At 40.5% G+C, this 21287-nt stretch overlaps 1 protein-coding gene across 1 annotated transcript; it reads left to right on the top strand.

The window, feature by feature from the left end:
• Positions 1 to 554: 554 nt before the first annotated feature.
• On the top strand, positions 555 to 21068 carry LOC308687068 (uncharacterized protein; the record flags this gene model as incomplete). The annotated part of the gene is made up of 4 exons (XM_081359291.1): positions 555 to 665; positions 19107 to 19375; positions 20376 to 20387; positions 21048 to 21068. Exons 1-4 carry the CDS (start codon positions 608 to 610, stop codon positions 21066 to 21068), a joined length of 360 nt encoding a protein of 119 aa, XP_081215417.1. The 5' UTR covers positions 555 to 607.
• Between the last annotated feature and the right edge of the window lie 219 nt (positions 21069 to 21287).

Genomic DNA, 21287 nt, shown 5'->3' on the forward strand with positions numbered 1-21287 from the left:
TAACGTTATAATAACGATTGCTCGTTCAGTGCCATGGCCGCTGACGTTATTTATTTGCTATCATCTCTGTGCTCTCTGCTCTGCATCGAGTCCTAATCTGACCACTAAAACTTTAAAATTAAACAAGACGGTTAATTTATATTGTAAAATCTAAAGCGCGGTTTGGCGGTCCCTCACTGAAGCTCTGGTAACTGGTTGCCATAGAAACATGACACGCGCTTGAGACTGCACATGCACGCTAGCTGGATCAACCTAAAATATGCTTTTTAACGCAATTTATTTTGAGTGTCCTAATTTTACAAGTTGCAAGTTACAAAAAAAACACAAGCAGTGTCTAATCACGACCGGGTTTTCTCCAAGTCTGATCTAATGACTCCGATCGCACGGGTATTACACACAATGTTAAACAGACCCGGGACCCGAAGTAATAAATTCGGACCCGACCCGGACCCGGCTGATCATTTAAAATATAGACCCGAACCCGTACGGGTCCCGGGTCGGGTCCCGGGTCAACGGGTCTCGGGTTCACTGTGTAGACCTCTAATCAGAGCATCAGGAAGAGCTGAAATCTGCAAAGACTGAGTTTATTAAAGAGGACAGTGAGAACATGAGTGATCCAGAACCCTGCAGAATGAAACACACTGAAGATCCTGAAGAACAAAGAGGTTGGTGTTTATTCTTCATTCATTCATTCATGATGCTGAAGAACATTCATGTTAGAAACATTCAAGCACTTCATCACTTTTAGATAAACAGTTAAACTATGAAATGGGTAAAAATGTTATTGTTTGTTAGTCTTCAACAAATGGTCAGTAATGGGAGGTTTATACACTTTTATACTGTTTGTCAACATCAGGTCAGACTAAATATTCTAGCTATGTAACATTTATTTGCAACAATGTTGTCAATATTTTTGGCATTTTTCAATATAGTTATTATAATTACATTAGCAATTAACAGAGTAAACAACAAACTTTAACAAGTAAATTAACTTTCCAGAATGGCTGACAGGGTTGTAAGCATAAAAGCAAAACTTGACTCATTTTAAAAACAGAGCATTTCTTAAAACTGTGACTCTCAGGAAGTGCCATCATCTGGGCTCTTTCTGCTGCATGATGGGAGGACAAGAAAATAATCTCAATCTATTGTCTCTGTTTTTACACAAACTGTTGATCACATTCATCAACTCTGTTACCAAAGATATTATAAGAAGAATTACCTCAATAAATATGACACTTATATTATTTATAAGAAATACAACCTTATCAGTAACTATATGGGAAATCATGTTAGGAGTAACATGGTTGAATGAAACATGTAGGACACAGATAATGCTAATACAAATTGCTAATTTAAAACTAGTTAAAGCTGCGGTCACTCTTGACTTTCAGTATGTGAAATTTCTATGGACACTGTAAACTTAAAAGGATAGTTCACCGATTAGCATTAAGCTTTGTATCAGTAGAAAACCTGTAGTATTTTCGAATTACCGTGCTTCCCCCACTCATGTCCCCCCGAGACGAGAGATTTATGTATTTTTTGTCTAGAAACAATCTTCCTATGACGCAAAAATCATAATTTTGCGTCATCTGAATATTTCCTGGCCAGAGGCTAAAGACTACAGCCAGTAGAAGGAGTTAGATCCGCATGTTTTCAACCCGCCCATAGAGGGTGGGATCCCACTCACAGAATCTACAGACAGTGTCAGCCATCTTTTTTAAGCTAAGCTAACAGGCTCTTGCTCTGTGGAGAAAGCTGAGTAGTAGGGGTGACCATAGGTCCTCTTATTCCCGGACATGTCCGGCCGGGACTGCCAGTGCTCTTCCTCTGACCGCCAAGCAGGTCTTGCTCCTCCGGCCGCCTCCCGCTTCCCCACCATCCATGCATCCGACCCGCGCACCATACCATACCTCGAGATCGCCCAAAATGTCAGGGTCTCGTCTAATATTTTCCACAGTCGCCATTCACTACGCCTACATTTTTACATTATTTGACACTGACACGTACGTGCCAGCTTTGCAGGTCATGCATTCTGCTTCACAATGCTAAAACGCACATCAACCGATCACTTATTTAGCGATCATGTAAACACTACGTTCAGATTCACCAATCGGAATTAATTCAGTCCGATTGAAATAAAAGGCGTGCATGTAAACATAATGAACGGCGACCGCAGAAACTAAAAGCCGAATCCCGGATATCATGAAATCCGACGCCCGGAGCAGCCGCTGCAGCAGAGGAGCGAGACCCGTCCGGCGGTCAGGAGGAAGAGCCCGGGCAGACTCATGGAGATAAAACAGCGTCTTTTCAGTTTTGAGTCAACTAGTAACTTATTTGAATAATTTCTTCTGATACTGCCCTCTGTAACCGGTAGGCGTGGCTTGAGAGTGTCCTTGTAGGGCAGCGAAGCAAGTGCATTCTGGGAGTTGTTGTCTTTCATCCACATTTTCTGGCTTTTCTCATTCTAGAAGGCACCAACTTCTAAAATAATTTCACATTTCTACTACATACATGACCCAATTTAAATACACATTCATGATGTGTGTGCGCGAGTGAGTGAGCGAGTGTGTGTGTGTGAGTGAGTGAGTGAGTGAGTGAGTGAGTGAGCGCAAGTGAAGTGAGTGAGTGAGCGAGGGACAGTGAGTGTGTGTGTGTGCCAGCGAGTGTGTGCGTGCGTGCGAGTGAATGTTTGCGAGTGATGGAACGCGATGACTGGTCGGAAAGCAACGTGTAGTCTGACATGTTTCTTGTCCACGACACAAGATTTTAGGAGTCAAAATCGTGTAATCTAACACCTTGACTATCGTAACAGACACAAAAATCTTGCAATCTGAACCAGGCATTATTCATCGTGTCAGGCTGTCTGTTGCAATGTGTTCATCACGCGAGTTCATATCGCAATGAAGATGAAAATTCGATGTATCGCAGGGTTTCCGTTGTCCGGTAATTGCCGGACATTGGCCGGAAAAAAATTAAATGTCCAACAAAATTAAATCTCTCCGGTCAAATTGTCTGATTAAAATTGTCCTAACTAACTATACGAGACGTGACACGCGCTAAAAGATATCTTTTCCATGTTAATCCGAGTTTTTGTCCTATAACCAGACGCGACGGCGAACGCGACATTTCTAATTTAGAAACGGTTTCTATTTTTCTGCGACGTCGCGCTGGAACATCAAACACAAAGTGTGGCAATGATAATCTCTGGTAGGCTACTGTTTATGTGCTTTATTTAATGTTAAAAGCGTGAAATGTGACTTTGAATATCATTTAGTGCTCCAGCTTTGTGTAGCTGTAAAAGCAACAATGGATATAATTCCCCTCAGATCTTGAAATTAAACAAATGGAAACATGAACGTTAAAACTGTGAACAAACAAGTGTATTCTTTGACAAAGAATGTTTTAGTAACTCAGTCAGTACATACTCAAAATGTATTTTTTTAAATGGTGTAATATTTGTGAATGTTATTATGTAGCTACTTATCCATTTTCTTGCGAGTGCCTCAAGTTTACTCTAGCCATCTCATTCCAAGATCTTTTTGTGTGAAGTGATCAAATCCCTCACACTCAGTTTTTCTTAACTGTCACAACGAACCAGCAAAAGTAATGATTATGAATATGTAAAATATTGCAATGAGACATTTTAATTGTCTATTAATAAAGTGTTTTCTGTGTCGGCTGCAAAGATGAAGTCTGACTCGCGATCTTCGCAGTAGTGAACGCGCCGGAGAGAGATACACATTTCATACGGATCACATCGTTTTATTTTGTTTTGAATGGTTCTGTTTAAAAGTAGAGATTTCTGTAGATAATAGATATATTTCTATTTTATTTTATTTTTTTAGGTGTGTGAGGCGAGTAGGCTACCTTATACATTAAATTTCGGTTCATGGATGATAGCTTAAAGGTGGTATCAGTGATTTCAGGCCCAAAAATATTTTTGAAAAAGAAAAAGCTGGCTCAAAACGTCACAACACCCTCCCCCTGTCGGTGATTGGTTGGAACACTATTTGTTTTGGTTTTGATTGTTTGGCTAAACCATTTGTTTTTGTGTGCAGATCTCGGAGCCTAGGCTGCCTACAGAGACGCGTTTTTTTGACGGCATGCTTATGGGGCGGGCAGCTAGCCCGTGAATATATCTCTGAATATATCTCTGAATGTGATAAAAATATTTTTGGGCCTGAAATCACTGATACCACCTTTAACGTTAGCTCCAGTTCAGGCGCTGGCGCCTCCATGTCGTGATTATTTATTGTCTGCTATATTTACTTTTTATTTATTAAATCGAGAAAACTGGATAATGAAACACTGATTAAAATTAAGATACAATTAATACAAAACGAAATTCGTTTTAAAGAAAGGCTTTGTGCTTTCTGTTTGAGGTCTCTGTGGAAGTTTTAAAGCAGTCTTTTAGTGCCGCTTTGAACAGTCGCGATGCGTCAGTAATGGAGAACTGTCACGTAAGATGGTAATATTATTATTATAAATAATAAAATGTGTAATAATCCCGCCCCTCTAATTAAGAGCCGATATCTGACCGGCATATCATCAAAAATGTCCAGAAAACGAAACCTCTGCTGGTCACTTTGACCGATACCATTTTTTTCTAGCGGAAACTCTGATTGTATCATTCAGCCCTATATCACACATTCACATGTGTATGAATGGAAGTTGGTGGAACAAAAGTCTAGTGTGACCGGCCCTCAGTAATTTAATTAAAAGACTTAAGTAAAGTAAATTCAATATCTAAAAGTTGGTGTGGAAATATGGAAGTATTGTGTGTTTTAATTGTTTCAGTGATCAAATGTAATTAATAGTTCTCACTACAGAAACATGGGATTTGTCTATAATGTTTTAAAAAATTAAAATTTCAAGATCGGTGTACATGATACACCTCATTCATGATAATATTATGTAGCAGTTGTCTTACATCATTTTTATGTCCTTTTGATGTACTGAAAATAAAAATTAAATTTTCTCTTTCATGTCAGACCTGATGGAAGAGAGCGAGGAGAGTGAAGAACTGAGTGAAGTGAAGGAGGAGAGTGAAGAACTCAGTGAAGTGAAGGAGGAGAGTGAAGAACTGAGTGAAGTGAAGGAGGAGAGTGAAGAATGTCGTGGCCAATTCTCAGTCTCTGGTTCAGGTCTCAGAAGAAATCTTTCAGAGTCGAAGTTTCAGGTCTCAGGAGAAATAACTTTATTGAGCAGTTCAATAAAGTGAGATGGTAGCTAAGCATCTGATTTTACAATGGTCTGCATTTGGGTCTTATACCTCATTTTACGTCATTTATTTTTTACTTTGGTATCCAATTAACATTCGTATAATTATCTTTTTCTCTTTGCTCCTCCTCATCACTTCACCACGATTAGAAACACCTGCATTAATGCTCAATTTCTATTGGTGGCCATACTGGCGCATGCGCTTTTCTGATGATGACTTTGCATATGGTTTTTTGGGTACTTTTCCACTCTTTAGCCTTATTTTACCTTTTACCCAGTTTTCTGTCTTGTCCTCACACGACTCCTATCCTCACATGCACTTTTGACATGTCCTGTGTTTCCCATCATGCTTTGTTTTCTCTTTCTCCCTTAATTGCAGGCCTTGTTTTCTATTTCTCCCTTGGTTGTAGGCCTCCCTTATTCTAGGCCTAGTTTCTTCAATGTTTGTATCATGCATTTGGACTCATATGAGACAGATATAATTCTCCAACATATACTTATGTATAAAATTCTCCAACACATCCCCCCTTTGGGACTAATTCAGTCCCACCTTCATCTCCTTCTTCCCAGAATGTACTTTCATGAATAAGTCACTTTTCTTTTCTTTACCTATCCAATATGGTCAATATAGACCATCCATCTTTTACCAAAAGACCCCCTCACAAAAGTACACCCTGGAGGAAAATGAGACCAAACATCTCCACCCCCACTTGGCTAGAGTGGAGTAAAAGATCTCACCTTCCTGTAATATCATCTTTTTAAGGGGTGTGTTACATCAATCTTTCAATACCTATCTTGTTGTACAAACTTGGAGTTTAATATCTATCCATCGGTGCCAGAGGTACTGCGCAGGCGCTTCCGGTGGCCTGGAGTGCTATCTGGGTTGCTCCATCGTTGCCAGAGGTGCCCTGGTCCTGCCTAGGGCGCTATCTGGTGTTGGAGCAGACAGCGGGTTTTTAAACCACCAGTTGAGTCAGCTCTTGTTTCTTCAACAATCGATGACCGCGCTTGCAAATAATTCCTCTTTTGCACTATAACTATATATATGCTCCAATGACCCAATGTATATAATTTTTGTCCTCTAACTTGCTACAAGAATATACTTATACATTTCAAAAATGTAAAAAATAAAAAATGAATAAAGTAATAAAGTGACTATTAGTGATAAAAACATTCTTAACTTTTTCCTTTATGTCTGGTTGCATTACCTCGTACCACGGGCAATGACCTGCTTTAAACCCTCTATCGTCCCCTCTCATTCACATATTATATAAATGAACAGTAGGTATGATTATATGTAGCAGCAATTTTAATAGGATTATATGTGTATAATGCTTTCAAAACAATTATATGAGTAAAATTCTTTCAATTGATTATATGAATAAAATACTTTCAGGAAAAGGGGCCTTATAAAAAGAAATACAAAAATACAAAAATCCCTCTAACTAACTCCCTATTCTACCCACATTCTAATTATTCTGTCTATTTTTACCCCAAAATAAAATACACAGTGGGGCTATCTCCCTCTCTCACCAAAAACAAAGTAAAATTGTTAAACCCAATATAGTAGAGTAAAAGAGAAAGAAGAAAAACAATAATAACAAGGCACCCCCTTCCTTACTCCTCCACCAGGACTCTTTACAGGAAGTCGTCTAGCTCATCCATGCCTGGTCCAATTGAATGCACTCTGGAGTTGTTGCATCCAGTATCAACTCCCGTTTGCCTCACTATTATATTGACCATCTGCTTGGCAGCTGCGTTGGCTAGCAGTGATCTGAGGAAAGGCACAACACAACAGAATAACAAAAGAAAAACAATAACACCCACAGCTATTATTGTTCCCACCTTAATGAACCATTCTTTCCAGGATCCAAACAAAGAATCAAACCAGTTTCCCAATTGTCTGTCCCTCCCCGCATTTTCTGCGACCTCTTGTCTTAATTCCTTCAGCTTTTTCATGGCTTTTGTAAATGATCCGTCCGGGGCTGTATTATTTGGGATAAATGTACAACAGTCAGTACCAAACATTACACACACTCCTCCTTTTTCTGCCAGCAGCCAATTCAGGGCTACTCTGTTTTGCCACGTCATTTTGCTAGTATACTTTAATTGCTGACCTAAGGCATCAAGTGCTTGGTCTGAGTAGTTAATGAATCTCTGCTGATTGTAGTAAATATAATTAATCCATTCCATATTCTTATTTGGCGTTATCCAGACAAATATTGATTCAAGTCCAGATGCTACCTCGTCTCTAGCTTTGAACTCATGTGGTATCCCTCTTGGCTGTCCAATTGCATCAATAGTAACTTTAGGGTCTGGAACATATGCTCTTTTAACTCTTTGACTTTTCTTACTGAGCTTCTCCACTGTTCCTGCATCATCAGGATCCCAGTTTACGATCCCTATTTCCTGGATTAACCTTACTCTGGCACAAAGTCCTTTCCAGTCTACTAGGGTGGCTCTCAGTCGTCTTCCTCCACATAACCAGAAATAATCTGCTATTGCTTCAGTTTGATTTTCTAATGGTCCTATCAATGGAAAACTCAGGGTAGCATTTTCACAGTCATCTTGAATTTGCGTCACTGTCATGTTATTATTTACTGTGGCTGTGGCATATATTAGGCTAGTGGACCTGTACACGTCTGGATCATCGTACATTTCATAGTCTAAATGCCATATTATGGCACATTTACCTATGAATGTCCCCATATCTCTGTAACCTTTAGTCTTGTTGAAACATTCGTATTCTAGTGACATGTCTAGTATGTAGTTATCCGGGATCTCTCGCTTAGATTTATCTATCCTTATGTCTAATTTTTTACACTCTCTCCCCCATCCAGTCTGATTGTAGAATCTCTTATAGTATTTATGACCCAGCATTGCCAGACAGTCTGCTGGACAATATGGTATTATTCGCCCCTTTCTATCACAGTATTTCGAATTAAATTTAGCACAATGCATATTGTCATATTGATTAGGGACTACTCTTAACTTTTTCAAGGGAGAGGGTGAGCATAACACACAAGTACTTGTTGTTGTCTGTTTTACTGTATATTGTGCCCATTTATACCATTCATTATGATAAGCAGTGTCTAATAATTTCTCTTTTCTTAGTTCTGATTCAAATTGATTCTTAGCTCGGACATTCCTTTCTCGAATCGCATTAGCCCTCTTCAAAGCATTTCTTTCTTGAACAGTTTTAACCCTCTTCAGGGTAATTTTCTCTTTAATCTTTTTAGGTCTCTTCGTGGGCTCTTTCTTTATGTGTCTGCTTGTTCTGTTCAAATTAGGCTGGTTCATTTCATTCAACGCCTTGGAGGTCTGGTAGTTCAATTTCTGGAAAGTCCCGTATGAAAAATGTTCAACACTGGAATGGTTCTCTGGTAGAAGGACCTCTCTCTGGAGGCTGGTGTTCTGGAGGCCTTGTGTTTGAGGCAACTGCTGCACAACATGTATCACTAAGAAGACCAGTGCCAGGAGCTCTCTCATTTTCGGGCTCCATGTCTTCTGGATGGTGCATATCGTTCCGCATCTGCATTTCATCTCCTGGTTCAGCGTGTTCAGTCTCCCTAGAATAAGGTTCAGCAACATTATTATCTTCGCCCTCAGCTCTCTGCCCTTCTTGGGCATTCTGTGTTACTTCCGTGTGGTTTTCTTCTGAGCTATCTATTTCCTCTCCTTGCCTCCTATTCCGCAACCTTGGGACCCTGGTGCAATGATTCAAATGATACCACGTTGTGCTGCCCTCTACCTGAACTGCTGTAGGGGTTGCTCTTACTACAGTATAGGGTCCTTCTCGTCTTGGTTGATTCCACTTTCTTCTGAAGACTCTTAAGTATACTTGATCTCCAGGAACTACCGGACAGGGAGCTTCCTCCTCTTCCCTGGGCCCCCTATTCTGCTCCTGTGAATAAATAGCTTCATGTATAGCAGTCAATTGCCTCATATATGTTCTTAATTCCATTTGCAACTGTTCTAGGGGCGGTCCTTCGTACGGACCTCTCAAATGAGGCGCAGGCATTGGTCTCCCTGTCAACATCTCATGTGGAGACAAGTTAGTAATTCTGTGGGTCTGCATACGGTAGCTCATTAGCGCAAGGGGTAACGCATCTACCCAGTTAAGTTTAGTGTCTGCACATATTTTGTTGATTTTTGCCTTAATAGTCCCATTCAAACGTTCTACTGCCCCCTGTGACGCTGGATGGTAAATGCAACCTAGTCTCTGTTTCATCCTTAATTGTTGTATTACTGTCTTTACTGTTCTTTGAATAAAGGCTGATCCATTGTCTGAACTAATCTGTGATGGTATGCCAAATCGTGGTATGACTTCTCTGGTCAAGAATTTGATCACTGTTTGTGCTCCTTGATCTGCTGATGGTTCTGCTTCAATCCACCTACTAAACCTGTCTATTATAACTAACATGTATCTTTTCCCTCTTACTGATTTGATCATGTCCACATAATCCATCACCAGATGTTTAAATGGTCCCTCTGGGACTGGAATAGAGCCTATCGGGGTTGCTATTCCTTTTCTGACATTATTCTGTACACAAATTTCACATTCACTTAAGAATTCGTCTACTCTTGTTTGTAAGTATGGGGACCAGAATCCTTGTCTTTTTATCTTCCTTAATATCTCCCCCCTTGCGCAATGGTCAAAACCATGCGCATCAGGAATTAAAATGTTTAGCAATGGGGTGGGGGCTATCATATGGCCTTCATGTGATCTCCATATGTTGTTGGCATCTCTCGTTGCCCCCCTTTGCTGCCATAAGTATATTTCAGGTGGTGATGCTCTAGACTGCATTTGGGCAATACTCTCTATGGTTGGGAGAGGCTGAATCAAAACTGAAGGTGCCATGACAGCCAATTGGCACCCAGAGGCTTGTTTTGCATGCATATCGGCCGCATTGTTTCCTTTAATGACAAAGTCATTTCCCTTCTTGTGAGCTTGACATTTAATGATGGCCAATTTTGTTGGAAACATCATAGCTGTAATCAATTCAGTAATTTGGTCTCCATGTTGGATTGGTGTTCCATCGCTCTTTTTAAATCCTCTTTGTTTCCATACCGCCCCAAAAAGGTGACAGACACCATGAGCGTATGCAGAGTCGGTATAAATGTTAGCAGCTTTGTTTTTAGCCAATATGCAAGCTTCAGTGAGTGCTTTAAGTTCAGCCAATTGGGCAGAGCAAGGTTGCTCACAATGTTGTCTTTTCACTGCAGTAAAATTGTCTCCATCTCTTTGTACGACGGCAAAACCAGCATGATTACCTAAGTGGTCTCTAAAGCATGAGCCGTCAACAAAATAATCCACGTCTGCATCAACAATTGGTGTTGATTCCAAATCTGGTCTCAGACGGGTAAAAGCTAGAGAGACAGAAACACAGTCATGAGGTGTTCCTTCACCCTCCAGCGGAATAAAGTTTGCTGGATTTACTGTGGCACATCTTTTTATTGTGACGTCAGGATAAGTCATTAATGTGGAGTATGCTACACATCTAGCTTGTGTCAAAACAAAACGTCCTTGTTCTAGTAATTCTGCAGTCTTATGGTGAGTGTAAATAGTGACTGGATAGCCCATGGTGATAGCAGAAGCTTTATCATATGCAAAATAAACAGCAGCTAAGCCTTGTTGATAACATGGGGGGTAGCCTTGAGCTACATTGTCCAGTTTGGTGCTATAATAGGCGATAGGTTGTTTTTTCCTACCACTGCACGTTTCTTGCATTAATACAGCAGAAGCAAATCCATCTTTTCTGTCGGCCACGTATAAGTGAAAATCTTCGTCATAGTTTGGAATGGCTAAAGCTGGAGCTGTTTGTAATTCCTTCTTTAATGAGTTAAATGCTACCAGTGCCTCAGGATCCCATCTCAACTGTGCTTTAAGAGTTTGTTGACCTGCCTGTCTTATTAGGGCTCGCAGTGGAGCTGTTTTAATAGCATAATCCTCTATCCAATCAGCACTAAATCCAGTCATCCCTAAAAATGTCATCATCTGTCCCACTGTTTGTGGCTGTGGTGCTTTACTGATTCCTTCTAAGTGGCTAGGTGATATTGCCTTTGTCTGGTGTGCAATCAATCGACCTAAGTATTCTACCTGAGGCAGGCAGTACTGCAATTTTTCTCTCGAGGCTTTATGGCCTCCTTCTGCTAATTTAGTCAGCACTTTGATGGAATCATGATGGCACTGTTCCAGCGTTCCTGAGCATATTAGCAAATCATCAACATATTGTATTAATGTACTATCTAACCTCAAATCTTCCAGATCTAATTTCAAAATTTGGTTGAAAATATGCGGAGAATGTCTGAATCCTTGGGGAATTCTTGTGTATGTAAGCTGTTTACCTCGGTAGGTGAAAGAAAAAAGGTGTCTGCTTTCTTCCGCTAGTGGAATGCTGAAAAATGCAGAACAAAGGTCAATTACAGTAAAATAATTAGCAGCAGGTGGAACATTCGTCAATAGCGTATGTGGATTTGGAACCTCGGCTGGCCAATCCTGAACTACTTCATTTACTGCTCTCAAATCATGGACTAGCCTCCATTTCGACTTATCAGCCTTTTTAACAGGTAAAATTGGGGTGTTACAATGACTGGTAGTTTCAACCAATACTCCTGCATCTACTAGTCCATCAATTGTTTTCCTTATCCCTTCTACAGCTTCAGGTTTCAGTGGGTATTGTTGCTTTCTTGGTAACTGAACTCCTGGTTTAACTGCTATCTTAACAGGGTTTGCTGATTTGACTAGGCCCACGTCTGTGTCATGTTTTGACCACAATTGCATGGGCACCTGTTGTTCCATTTCTAATATTAGTTCTTCCATTTTGGACTTCGAGTCATGTTTTCCTTCTGTCTCAACCATTAACTTTGGAGTCCCTACCATGCTAGTTGTGCATAAGATTTTGAGGTATGTCCTGTCTGGTGTTTGAAAAATAAAAGGGTTCTCAGTGGCTTCCCACAATTTTCCAGTGGTTTTTAGCATCATTGGGCCTAAATCTTTTGCCTGACTTCCTTCATTCAGGTATAGAGTAACATGTGGGGCTGAGCCATCTACTTTAAACCACTTTTTAGTGAATTCACACTCTTCGATTTGTAATGCTGCCCCTGCTGGTCCTATAACTATATAATTTGAAATCAGACTTATATCCTGTCCCTTGGTTTTTTCCAGCCACTCTTTTTCTATTTCTGGATCGCTAAGGGGATCATATCTCATAGTACAATGGAATTCAATTTCTGGGAAGGTTGGCTTCTGGAGCTGCACTTCTATATATTTTCCCCATTTTCCTAGTGTCTTCTCTATGTCCTCATCCAAACTTCCTATCAGGAAAATATTTACTTGCGAGTTTTGTTGGTCAGTTCTATCTACTACTGTCATTTGTTTTATGCCTTCATTTTCTACATATATACCTTCAGGAGAGCACCATATTTGTAATTTTAGTCTGCATAATGCATCCCTTCCCAATAAATTAACTGGTGTTTGATCTGACACTAGAACAGGAATTTTTATTTCAGAGTCTTTGACTTTTATGCTGACGGGGGTTGTCATTGGGATTAGCTGCGTCAATCCCGAGAATCCTACTGTCTTGGCATATTTTCCAGACCTAGGGAGGTGAGAGGCATATTTTGGGCTCAAACACGTAAATGTTGCCCCGGTATCAAGCATTATGGGTATTGTCTTGTCCTCTATCTCAACCCGCAGCATAGGCTCTTGGTCAGCATTTGATGTTAATATTGGCAGCTGACCCCTCCCTGTAGGATTCTCTGGGCACCCCTAGTATCCTTGGTCTGGACCACGCCATGGGTTAACTGGTCCCCTCACTTGTTGTTGGTAGTTCTGCTGTCTCTGTTGCCAAGGCTGCTGCATTTGATCTTGTGTGCCATCTCGGGGCCATGGGTAAACTGGGCATGATCTCTTGGTGTGTCCAGGTTGGTTGCATCCCCAGCATACGAGTTGTTGTTCAAAGTTCCTCTGCTGGTTGTTGTATTGTCTTCCTCTTCCTCTTCCCCTTCCTGCCATCATTCTATTTCTGTTCTCATGGTTTTCAGGAAGGTATATTACGATGGGAGCGTTTGGCTGCTGTGTGTTTTCCGCGTTGTTGGGTACATTCTGACTCATATTGGTTGGTGCTTGCTGTACCACTTGCGGTGCTTGGCTTGGCACATTTACAGCAGCAATCATGGCAGGCTGATCTCCAGCTTCTTTTAGAGGAGCTTGAACTTTCTTCCTCTTGTTGATCAGTTCATCTAGTTGTAGCTGTGTTAGTTTTCTCTGGAGGTCTCTTTCTTGATTCTTCAGTTTTTGTTCATTTTTCCTGTATTGTTCCACTGCATGAGCCACATGGTCATTGAACTCTTTTGATGTCTTTGAGCCCAGTCCTACCACGTCTTCCAGCTTGGCTTTCACAGTAGGAGGCATGGCATCAACTATGGCGGACCTGAACAGTGCTGTTATCACTGGATCTCGTTCAGGATCTCTCTCCAGCTCTTGCTTCCATCTTCTTAACTGTCTCTGAACGTAGGTAATTGGGTTCTCTTCTTCTCCCAGTGGTTCCCCTTTTAACAGCTTTGGGTCCATCTGGGTTTGGTAATGTCCTCTTAGGGTCTGCCACAGTGAAGCTCTGTACCTATCCAGTGGCATGGCGTCCATTTTTGTGGAATCAATTGCATGTTTAAGTCCTGAACCGTCAAGGAGTTCATTTGTCTTTGCACCCCCAACGCATTTTGCCAGCAGGGCCTTGATATCTCCAATGGCTAGTATCTTCCCCATTGTTTCCTCTTCCAGCAATCTGATCCATTTGCCAGCCCCCTCGTGTAGATCAGGGAGGCGGGCTATCAGTCCTTCCAGATCTTGTCCAGCCCACGGTATGTATTGCCCTTGTTGTCCTTTAATCAGGATGGGTAACTGTGTGTGGTCTTTTTCCAGTTGGTCCTCTTCATCTCTGTGCTCAATGAGTCTGCTTGCTGGTCGCTTTCTCAGATTGTCTCCTCTCCTCCAGTGTGGTTCATTCTGGATCATGTCTTCTAGGAGGAGGGTTCCAGACACATTCTTGTATTCTTTGTGAGGACTGACGAGATGAAATCTGCTTCTTTTACTCTTTTGAAGTCTTTGTTGGTCCTCCTCCATGGAATCTTGCAGGGACTTTAGCATAGATTCAGAGATCTTTAGCATAGTTTCAGCTTCTTGATTGATCTTTTCTTTGGTCTTCCGTATCTCTTCCTCCATCTCCTCTTGTTCCTGTTCAACTTGTCGCCTGTCAGTCTCCATCTTCCTTTCCATTTCTTTTCCAAGTTCCTGTAAGGCCTGGCTTGCGTGATGATATGGGTTAGACAAAGTGGGGCTTCTGTGTGAGCTAATCAGTTCTTTCATGTCCATTTCACTGTTCTGGCTTCCCCCATGACTTAAGATGTCCCATCCCAACAAGTCTCTGGTTTCACGCACACCTTCTTCCTTTTCTTCTTGTTTTTGTCTTTCTTCATTCTCATCCTTGAAATTCACCTTGCCTTCTATATTCACTGTTCCTGTCACTAGTGGCAGCTGTTTACCAGTCAGATCATAAAATGGTGCATAAGGGGGTGGGGTTTCTATCACATTATCTTTTTTCCCTACTCTCTCCCTAAGTTCCCTAAGCAGTTGTGCTCCCTTTTCTTTGAATAAATTCAGCACTTCCTGCTCTTTTCCTCGTTTCTCATCTCTTTTCTTGCTTTTATCATGAGCTTTGTGATTTTTTATTAGGGCTCCCATCTCCCTACACATAGCTAAATCAAATGTTCCCTCTGCTGGCCACTTAGTGTTTAACTTTTTGGTCCTTTTTTCCCACTTTTGCGACAAGTTCTTAATAGTGTCACTGCATATTGGATATTGTGATGCAAGCTGTTCTACAGGGGACTCCCCTTGGGGTGACACCGAAGCCATCGTTTCAGCACCTGATTATTTTGTACTCCACTTAGTCAGTTACGGCACAATCTCTGTTTATGTTTAATTCAGGTGTTTGCTTTGTTTTCTTAAGATATTTCAAAATTATTTTTATTGGTACCTCAGACAGTGGCTTCGGCGTCACCTCTTCTACCCCGCCGTATGTACTGCGTTGCCAAATGATGCCTTCTCCCAGATATATTAGTTCAAAATTCCAGGTTATGTTTTTCTTAAACCACCGGCCTTGTGCAGATATTTTTCCTTTCCTATATGAATAAACAAGAGATGGAGTCAACTTCACTTCATTGCCCCCCCCACGTAGTTATTGATAAATTAAGTCCCTCTTTAGTGCATGTTTCTAATGTCAATGGTTCGAGTAAGTCAATTAAAATCATTCTATCTTTTTTATTTAAAAACCTCCTTCCTCTATTCCCTCTCTTGCCTTTCCTGTTTGTCCAGAACTTCGGCATTTTCAGTAGTCACATGACTCCTCTATCTCTTCCTTGTTGCGACGTAACTCAACCAACAGATGACGAATTCTACTTGGATTGTTTTTTAACACTACCATTACCACCAGTTTTTCCAATGTCCAATTGTTTACTAACGCTGGTCTGACCTCCACTGTTCCTTTAACTTCAAAAACTGCACCACTTTCCCACCTCACTGGCCTTATGCAAGAACCCACTGTCATATAGAGGTTTTGCAATATTGTTGCTCCTCCCAATCCCTGAGGCCAATTCATCCATGCATTTGTTTTCAGGTATGGGACGTACACTGGGTTTATTTTTATTTCTGTTGTGGACAACAGTGCCTCCAAAATGATAGCCTTAGGGAGGCTGAATCTGTTCAGATGTGGCCTTAGGGCTTCAAAAGTTATTTGGCTTTTAACTATTCTAGTCCAATCAACCAAAGGCCACTCTGTCTCAAGTTGAGCAAGATTTGTGATTTTTGTCAGGCCCTGTAAGAGTTCATCTCTCTTTTGTTCAGTCAGTTCCTGTCTTTGCCCTTCCTCACTTATGAATTCCTTTTCCAACCAAAAATGATTTCTTATGCCTTTTGTTAACTCTTGTGTCTGTCTAAATTTTTCCTCTTCTCTTTGCCTTCTGTTCCACCGCCTAAATCTTTCTTTTTCATATTCGGTCACTCCGTCCCACATTTACCCTCTCTTTGTTTTTAGATTTCTTAAAAAAATGTTTTATCAGTTATCTGTATTTCCTTGTTCCCTTCTACCGTCTTTGGTTCTTCACTTCACATACAATTATGCTTATTTTATTTCACTCCTCATTCATACACCCGGGATTTCAATCACACACTGTCATTCATTTATTAAAATGTTAATATAAATGCAAAAGCAATGCTTGTTTTGCTTAGTTCTTACCTAGCAAAGGCTGTGTTTCTCTGTGTGGATCACAATACCTACAGTCTGGCAAATGGCCAAACAATCGACAAAACCAACTTCTTGGAATATTTTTTGTTCTTTGATAACTATATCTCTGTACTTTTCTTTCACCAATGTGTTTCTCACTGTCCATCCAATTTTAATAATTTCTTCTTTTTTTTTTTTTTTTTTTTTTTATAATATTTTCTAAATCAAATCCTCTGCTAGTCTTTGCTAACTCTGGCTTTCACTTGAAGCTCAACATAATATAACCTTATGATTAACTAAACACCTGTCTTGGCAGTGCTCCCGGAGTAAGTTTGGTAATAATTTGGTAGAGTGCCCAGACTGAACGGACAGCTGGCAAAATAAACAGACAGCTGGCAATACGCCCGGACCGGACAGCTGTTACCCCCTCCTTCTCTACTCCACTAAGATTCTTCTATGACTTAATATAATAATAATGATAATTTTATATCTTCCAATCAGTTTTAGTTCAGACCACTTATTTCAGCTTATTCTTTTTTTTTTTTTTCAATAAAAACTTATTAGGAGTCCTTTCTTGAAACAGTGCTCTTTCTGTATATATATATATATATATTTAATACTCATTCAGTTTTAATTCAGATTATTTATTTCAGCTTGTTCTTTTTATTTATCCACTTATTTTATTTTATTTATTTTTATATAAAAACGTATTATCAATTTTCCCTTGAAAAAAAATGCTCTCTTAACACATGTATTGAAAACTCTTTCTTTGTTCTCTTTCTGCACTTCTCCCTGCTCTACTGATAGCGCTCTAAAACTGATCTGGCACCGCGCCCGGACCGGACGGACAGCACCCTCCTTCTCTGCTCTTCTCCTTAAGATTTTCCCAGCGCATAATATAATGATGACTTTATATCTCCTAGTCACTTTTAGTTTTAATCACTTGTTCTATAAAAAATTCACTAATAATTTTTTACTCAAATCAGTGCACTCCTTACATATATATATATATATATATATATTTAATATCCTCTCTCTACTCTCTCTCTGCACTTTTTGCAGATCTCTCCTCCTAAAGACAAACAAACAAATAGTGTGCTTTTGCACCTTCTGACGCCCCCAATTCGCACTTTTTGCGTTTAAGACAAACAAACAAACATGTGAGTACCTCTCACTCACTGTGGCGCACTTTGTTACACGCACTTCCCGCGTTTTAACACAAATAAACAAACATGTGAGCTCTTCTCACTCACTGTGGTGCACTTTCTCACATCACGTAGCGCACTTTCTCACGCTACACGCACTTCCCGCGTTTTAACACAAATAAACGAACACGTGAGCTCTTCTCACTCACTGTGGTGCACTTTCTCACACCACGTAGCGCACTTTCTCACGCTACACGCACTTCTCGCGTTTTAACACAAATAAACAAACACGTGAGCTCTTCTCACTCACTGTGGTGCACTTTCTCACACCACGTAGCGCACTTTCTCACGCTACACGCACTTCTCGCGTTTTAACACAAATAAACGAACACGTGAGCTCTTCTCACTCACTGTGGTGCACTTTCTCACACCACGTAGCGCACTTTCTCACGCTACACGCACTTCTCGCGTTTTAACACAAATAAACAAACATGTTTAACACAAACAAACACTTACACTATGCGTGGGTTTTCTCCCTAGGACCCGAAAATCAGACTTTCCCCTTTCTTTAATTTTAATTTTATCCTTTCTTTAATTTATTTTATCCTTTACAGGTTCTTTAATTTATTTTATCCTTTCTAGGTTCTTTTGGAGGAGGAGTATTTAAAATAATTACCAACCATGGTGATAGCTTACCAGCAGTGACCACACAAAACAAAATATAAGCAAAAACTGCTTACCTTTTTATTTTGGCGCCTTTGTTTTGTATGCTCTCCGCCAGAGGTCCACCACAGCTGGTCTCCTTCCCTCCTCCTGGCTGGCGGTCGCCAATTATGTCGTGGCCAATTCTCAGTCTCTGGTTCAGGTCTCAGAAGAAATCTTTCAGAGTCGAAGTTTCAGGTCTCAGGAGAAATAACTTTATTGAGCAGTTCAATAAAGTGAGATGGTAGCTAAGCATCTGATTTTACAATGGTCTGCATTTGGGTCTTATACCTCATTTTACGTCATTTATTTTTTACTTTGGTATCCAATTAACATTCGTATAATTATCTTTTTCTCTTTGCTCCTCCTCATCACTTCACCACGATTAGAAACACCTGCATTAATGCTCAATTTCTATTGGTGGCCATACTGGCGCATGCGCTTTTCTGATGATGACTTTGCATATGGTTTTTTGGGTACTTTTCCACTCTTTAGCCTTATTTTACCTTTTACCCAGTTTTCTGTCTTGTCCTCACACGACTCCTATCCTCACATGCACTTTTGACATGTCCTGTGTTTCCCATCATGCTTTGTTTTCTCTTTCTCCCTTAATTGCAGGCCTTGTTTTCTATTTCTCCCTTGGTTGTAGGCCTCCCTTATTCTAGGCCTAGTTTCTTCAATGTTTGTATCATGCATTTGGACTCATATGAGACAGATATAATTCTCCAACATATACTTATGTATAAAATTCTCCAACAAGAACTGAGTGAAGTGAAGGAGGAGAGTGAAGAACTGAGTGAAGTGAAGGAGGAGAGAGAAGAACTGAGTGAAGTGAAGGAGGAGAGTGAAGAACTGAGTGAAGTGAAGGAGGAGAGTGAAGAACTGAGTGAAGTGAAGGAGGAGAGTGAAGAACTGAGTGAAGTGAAGGAGGAGAGTGAAGAACTGAGTGAAGTGAAGGAGGAGAGTGAAGAACTGAGTGAAGTGAAGGAGGAGAGTGAAGAACTGAGTGAAGTGAAGGAGGAACATCATGTCAAACCTGGAGAAAAACCTTTGAGTCGCTCAAAGACTAAAAAAGGAAGAGCCAAGAAATCTTTCACCTGCACTCAGTGTGGAAAGAGTTTCCCAAGCAAACATAAACTTGAGTGTCACATGAGAGTTCATACTGGAGAGAAGCTGTTCACATGTGATCAATGTGAACAGAGATTCTCGAACAAACGACGTCTCGATCATCACTTGAGAGTTCACACCGGAGTGAAGCCGTACGCATGCGATCAATGTGGGAAGAGTTTCACACAACTATCACACCTTAAAGAACACATGAGGATCCACACCGGAGAGAGGCCGTACGCATGCCATCAATGTGGGAAGAGTTTCACACAACTATCACACCTTAAAGAACACATTAGGATCCACACCGGAGAGAAGCCGTTCACATGCATTCAGTGCGGGAAGAGTTTCATAAACAAACAATGTCTTAAGCTTCACATGAGAGTTCACACTGGAGAGAAGCCGTTCTCGTGTGATCAGTGTGAAAAGAGATTTTCAAACAAACAAAATCTTAAGATTCACATGAGGATCCACACCGGAGAGAAGCCGTTCTCATGTGATCAATGCGGCAAAACATTTCCCTCTGCATCAAACCTGAAGAGACACCTGAGAGTTCATATGAAGGAGAAGCCACATTCATGTTCTGTGTGTGGAAAGAGTTTTTCACAGCTGCTATATTTGCATGCACATCAGAAAATTCATAATGATGTGAGAGAGTACCTGTGCTTTGAGTGTGAGAAGACTTTTACAACAGCAAACCATTTAAAAGTGCACCAGAGAATCCACACTGGAGAAAAACCTTACACGTGTTCACACTGTGACAAGAGATTCAGTCTGTCCTCAAATCTGAAAACACATGAGAAGATCCACAGCAGAGAGAAGTTGCACACGTGTGATCAGTGCGGAAAGAGTTTCTCTTTTAAATGTTACCTGAAGCGACACATGAAGATCCATGTGTAACGTGTGTAACCATTTAACACAGTCTGAGATCACGGTAAGTAGTTCATCTTTATGTGCTGAGAAACAATCCTGTGTAAGTTAGTTTCCCAACAGTCACGATGAGCGAGAGCACATTTTGTTGGTTGATTGGTATCTACTAACTCATGTTCACACTAACACGAAAGTTCAGTCTGATTTTCACATGCAATTTGTCTGTTCAGACCAATGCAAAAAATAGCAGTAAATGCAAATTCACTCTCTCGCTGTAAGTGGCGCTCCTGGAAAAGCAGGAATAAAGCACTATACAAAGCAGCGCAGCGCAAATTTCTGTTTCTGACATTGACTTGTTATGGAGAAGAATATCAAACAGTGTTTTCATACGGAGCCCCCCTAGTCCCACTTTTCCCAAAATTATTATAACTATCTTGTGGCCTCAAGATAGTAACTCGTGGCCTCAAGATACTAACTCGTTAGTGTTATTAGAGTATTGGTAGAGTCAGGAAAATGTCACTATGAACTGCACGAGTAAGCCATGATTAGCTGGTAGTTTGCATAAAATAGTCCATAGAAACTCACTTGATTTAATTAGTCTTTTAGACCTGATGGATGTGATCAAGAAAGAAAAATCTGTCTCTGTCTCCTGCCCTAAATCAAGGCTGAAGATTCCCATGAGGATCCGCAGTGGAGCAAAACCTTACACATGTGATCAATGCAGGAGCTGAAGAAGAGGCCGTAACACCTTTAAGAGAGACATGAATCTAATATTAATTTTTTACTCGTTCTTCATTGTTTTTCTTTAGAAAATCTAGTTTCTCTTCCACTCCTATTCTTCCATGCAAACGCAGTATATACTTTCATGTATCATTTAAGCTGGACACTTAGATGCTTGTCAGCAAAGCATCATGCAAAATGGGAGAGGGACGATTTAATGTTAATAAAATTCCCAGTTATTCAT

The sequence above is a fragment of the Scardinius erythrophthalmus genome (assembly GCF_964197995.2).
Source record: "Scardinius erythrophthalmus genome assembly, chromosome: 1".
NCBI classification, from domain to species: Eukaryota; Metazoa; Chordata; class Actinopteri; order Cypriniformes; family Leuciscidae; genus Scardinius; species Scardinius erythrophthalmus.